We start from the raw sequence: 4412 nt of genomic DNA, 5'->3' as shown, positions 1-4412 counted from the left end.
GGACTCAAATGCCAAGGGGCATGTTTTTATATGTTAGTAAGCTTGCACTTATTGTTGACTTTGTAACTTATGGTCCATCTTACATCTTACTTGGATGGTTAATGTGCTCAAGCTAACGTATCCGCTCCAACCGTGTAAGCTTGCACATATTGTTGCCTTTATAACTTATGGTCCATCTTACATCCCACTTGGATGGTTAGTGTGCTCAAGCTAGCCTATCCTCTCCATGTCAATCATGTAACCTTTTGAAGCAGTTGTTTTTACATGTTAGTAAGCTTACACATATTGTTGCCTTTGTAACTAATGGTCCATCTTACATCCCACTTGGATGGTTGGTGTGCTCAAGCTACCCTATCCTCTCCGTGTCATCGTGTAACCTCTTGAAGCATAGTTGCTATAAAGTTCAATCAAATGCTTAGCAAGCTAGTCGAAAATTGTGAAAGTTTGAAGACCAACATGTCTAAGATTGCATTACATCGCAATCCCTACCTCCAATCTCTAGCGTTGTTCAATAGATTGTGATTTGAGCTATTGCTTTGGGATTTAAGAGAGCCACATCTATTGTTGCAAACAACTTTAGCTCCTTCTTAACAACTTTAGATCCTTCTTTCCAATTGTTGTGGGGTGATGTTAGGCCTTGGTGATTTTTCTCATCTTCAAGTTTCAAGTTTGTTTTTTGTTTTTCGAGCTGGGGTCAGAAGCGAGCAAGCTTACAGTCTTGTAAAGGTGTTAGCTTGTATACTTGTAGCTGAGTGCGTTTGTCCTTAGGGTAAGATTTTATCATTGAAAGTGGACGGTGGAGCGAAACTGCCTGCCACAGTTACTATGTCCGCCGCCTGAATGTGAATAAGTTGTTGTTTCTTTCGTCATCAAGATACACAATCAATCTTAATCCAAAAATTAAAGCACTGTTAAAAGGGGAGCTTCATCGCCATAGCCAGACTCGAGTATCAGCCAAAGCTCGAAGGAACGGTAGCTGAAATGTAAGGGATTTTCATCGCGATGAGTAGTGAGTGCTTTTGGCGGTTTTGTTGTAGCTGCCATCGCTGTGCAAGTGCGTGCATTGCCTCTTTTCATTTTCAAGTTTCTTGGTTATTGATCCATCCACACAGACAGCGCCCATGTTTGGAGAACTGTCACTGTAGATGACAAGGTTGGAAGGTTTTCTTACTTGCCAAACTTATGCATCAAATCTCTTTCAACACAGCAGAATGCCAAATGATCTGTTATTCTTCAATTTCGCTTTCGAAATAAGATAAAGACGAGCGGGACGCTATAGCTAACATGTGTGTCTATGCGAGAGAGAGAGAGAGAGATGTCTTTTTGGTTCATATGAAGCCAGAGAGACAGTGAGATGTTTTTCCTTTCTTCATTACACAGAAGAAGCTAGAACAGGTGATAAAGAGGCAGAGGCTGCTTTAGTCATTTTCAGAGGTCATAGCTGTTTCATTCTCTGCTTAGAGAGAGAGAGAGAGAGAGAGAGAGAGAGAGAGAGAGAGAGAGATGCCACAATGACTATAGCATCAGACCGCCATCGCCTCTCGCCTGCTCGCAGGTTCTGCTTCCCCTTCATCTTGATCTGCCAGCTCGCATGGATCTTGCCTTCCACTTACTTTCTGCTAATGCAGACCTCCACGCCAAGAATACTCATCTTGCAAGACCATAATGCCAGTAATGCCAGGAGGAGCATCAATTCCCAGGGTTTTGCTGGCCCTGTCAAAGTTCTTGGTGAGAGTGAGCTCACGGCGTTGAAGAAAATCTACGAGGAATGGAGCAGTTTCTGGCCTGCAGTGAGGGAAAACGTCATGGCAAAAGGCTTTGTGCAGCCTGCAGAAAGAACCTGCTTTATTTGGCTCTCAGAATGCTACTTGTTGGCCAAGCATGAAAGAATAGTACAAGTGAGAATCCCTTTCATTTTTGCCACTTCTTCTAACATGCTGAAATTCTTCTCCTCTAACTGCTCACGTTCTCTTTGTTGTGCTTTTCTCAGATTGTCAAGGAGGCCATTGGACCAAAGGTTTTGCTCTATGGAATGACGGTTTGGGAAGGAAGAAACGAGGCTTTGCAGCGGTTTCATAGAGATGCGGTGGTTGCAGGCTGTGAGAAGTCTCTGAACTTTGTTTCTGGAACCAGTGTGCAGCTGATCAGCCAGTCTCACAAGATCTCTGAGCGATTGTTGCAGGCTATCTTGAGAAATTTGCTGACAGTTGAAGAGGAATCATTCAGGATTTCGAGCAAGCGAGAGCAACTTGCCTTCCTAGAAAGGGTACGCAAACAAACCTTTTCGGGTATGGCTTTGCTACCAAGAAGTTGGTTTGCTTATGCCTTCGTTTGTGGTCAATAAGTCTGTTTGGCCAGGGCTTTGCTGATGAACAAACAGTGGTTGGCTTCCTTTTTAACACATTTGTGCTGCAGTCTTTTTGGCTAGGGCTTTGCTGAAGAGCAGAAATTATGATAGTGGTTGACTTAAATTTACCATTTTTGTTCACAGTCGTTTGCAGCAAGGGTCAAGAGGATGGTAAGAACTGTAGACATTCGGCTAGAGAGCTTGGAGGGGGAAGATGGCTATGGTGTGTTCTTTCATGGTGGCTCGCTATACCGTATAGGCGAAACCCTGGGAGACGGTAGAGGCTTGTTACTGCAGTTCATCTCGGCAGATTGCAAGGTGAGAGACCCACGTAATTATGCATGGGGATCACAGGGGACTAGTCACGGTCTCTACATGCCACCTGTACTGCTGGTTGCAGGGGATCGCATGGACCTTGGTGCTTCTAATGATGTGCGGTTGACCTTAGCTAAGGAGGAAGCTTCGGGATTGAAGCTTGGTAATGGAGAGCAAGTCATAGGCAGTTTGCTGGGGAGCGAAAGTAAACTAAATAGTGGTAATGACAACCCATTGCAAGTGCATAATTTGACAGTGTTTTCAGAACCTAATGCAACCTTAGCTTGGCAAGAGCAAGGGATTTGGAGGTTTCAGAAAGTAGGAGAAGCTTCTACAACTGTAATGGCACGTGGCAGAATAAAGCACTTTCTGCTGGGAAAGAGAATGCTGGCTATGGAGTTTGACATGGTGGCAGGTGATGGTGAGCAAGTGATAGTGGTGCTCCGTGAGGGGATGCTCTACTTCAGAGCAATCAACAATGGTGAGCTTCGTTACTGTGACCTACTGGAGCTCAGACCGGGTAGCGCAGTGCTCTTGTCCAAAAAGCTCTTACATGGTCTCATGCCTTTGGGACCTGAGACAGCCTTCATTTCCTTCCGCTGGGTTGGCTATGGCAATGAAAAGCTTCTTGGAAAACCACTAAGCGATGCCCATACCAGGATTCCAGGCTTTGGGGATGATAACCCCCTTGATAAAGAGCTTCTTGGTTATGGCTCAACTCGGGCAACTGAAGGGCGCACCATTACACTCTCAAGTGGTCAAGCTTATGACCCAGACAACAATGAGAATTGCGATGTTATTATTTTTGTGGTCGAAGGGAACCTTTTGCAGATTCTCCCTTCTAATGCTACACTGGAAGCCCCGGATGTGCTTCTTATCCCTGCAGACCAATCATGTGTTCTATGGAACATTGGTGGCCAGCCTGTAAAATTCTTTGCCATGCACCTCTGTCGTTTGGGAGATGCCACGCAAATTACCACGTCTTTTGGAGCAAGCGGCAAAATTTTCTGAGAGATCGGATTCTTTGCATCTACGGAAAGGAAAACAAAACACAAATCAACTGGTGCGTCATGTTGGGCAGACTGGCAAATTCCATTGTGGCCCACTGGGTTCCCTTTCTGATTTGTGTGGTCATCATTCTTCATGACTCAGCTACATGGCGTTTGTGAATGAGGTCATCCATCCAAGGTTTTTACTATAAACTGAGGAATGGACCTCTCCAATGCCTTGGCGCAGCAGTTTGCCCTTCACCTTTGGAGAATGATCGTAACTCAGTTCGATGGTTCATCTATGCAGATTTATCTACTATGGTGACTATCTTTATGCATAAACCTGCACCTGCTCTTGAGTGTTGATGTGTGTGGGGATATCGTAGTATGTAGTCTACGCTATTCATGATAGAGTTGACGATTTGAAGCTTCTCGCATACAATCAAGATTGCACTTTGGTTTTTGTTAAGTTAGGGAAACGACCTCACATCATCCATGCAGGTGGCCTCACATAGATTGCCTCCTCTTTGACTCACTGGTTAAATCAGCAAGTGTCTTTGGGGCAGCTTTTTGGGTAGTAGACTTCTCAATTTTGGAAGGGACCCAAGGAGAGATTTTAGGCCACGATGCTCTTATGACTTTTAGGCTCTATACCACAGCACGATTCTCTAGCAAAGTTGCAGCCTGTCCCCTTCACATAGATGCCTTCTGTCGATAGGTCACATACGTAGAGAGAATGCAAGCTCTTGGAAACACCCATA

At 44.8% G+C, this 4412-nt stretch overlaps 1 protein-coding gene across 2 annotated transcripts; it reads left to right on the top strand.

Annotated features, from left to right (window-relative positions):
* The first annotated feature begins 711 nt into the window (after window positions 1-711).
* Window positions 712-4093, top strand: LOC147624993 (uncharacterized). 2 transcript variants are annotated; one of them, XM_086818215.1, is made up of 4 exons: window positions 712-1153; window positions 1556-1898; window positions 1991-2266; window positions 2492-4093. In XM_086818215.1, exons 1-4 carry the CDS (start codon window positions 1146-1148, stop codon window positions 3671-3673), a joined length of 1809 nt encoding a protein of 602 aa, XP_086674341.1. In that variant the 5' UTR covers window positions 712-1145; the 3' UTR covers window positions 3674-4093. The 2 variants fall into 2 exon arrangements, with proteins under 2 accessions (XP_086674341.1, XP_086674340.1); XM_086818214.1 differs by having other exon boundaries at window positions 713-1898.
* Window positions 4094-4412: the final 319 nt, after the last annotated feature.

Source organism: Cibotium barometz, chromosome 24 (assembly GCF_041138505.1).
Source record: "Cibotium barometz isolate CiBa-2024 chromosome 24, ASM4113850v1, whole genome shotgun sequence".
Classification (NCBI taxonomy): domain Eukaryota; kingdom Viridiplantae; phylum Streptophyta; class Polypodiopsida; order Cyatheales; family Cibotiaceae; genus Cibotium; species Cibotium barometz.
Note: the sequence above shows the minus strand (reverse complement) of the source record. Positions and strands in the feature narration are given on the sequence as shown.

Excerpts from the sequence above, each read along its gene's own strand:
- LOC147624993 (XM_086818214.1), top strand. The coding sequence starts at position 1,512 with ATGACTATAGCATCAGACCGCCATCGCCTCTCGCCTGCTCGCAGGTTC. Across the intron at positions 1,899-1,990 it reads AGCATGAAAGAATAGTACAA|ATTGTCAAGGAGGCCATTGG; the intron begins GTGAGAATCCCT and ends TGCTTTTCTCAG. Across the intron at positions 2,267-2,491 it reads AACTTGCCTTCCTAGAAAGG|TCGTTTGCAGCAAGGGTCAA; the intron begins GTACGCAAACAA and ends TTTTGTTCACAG.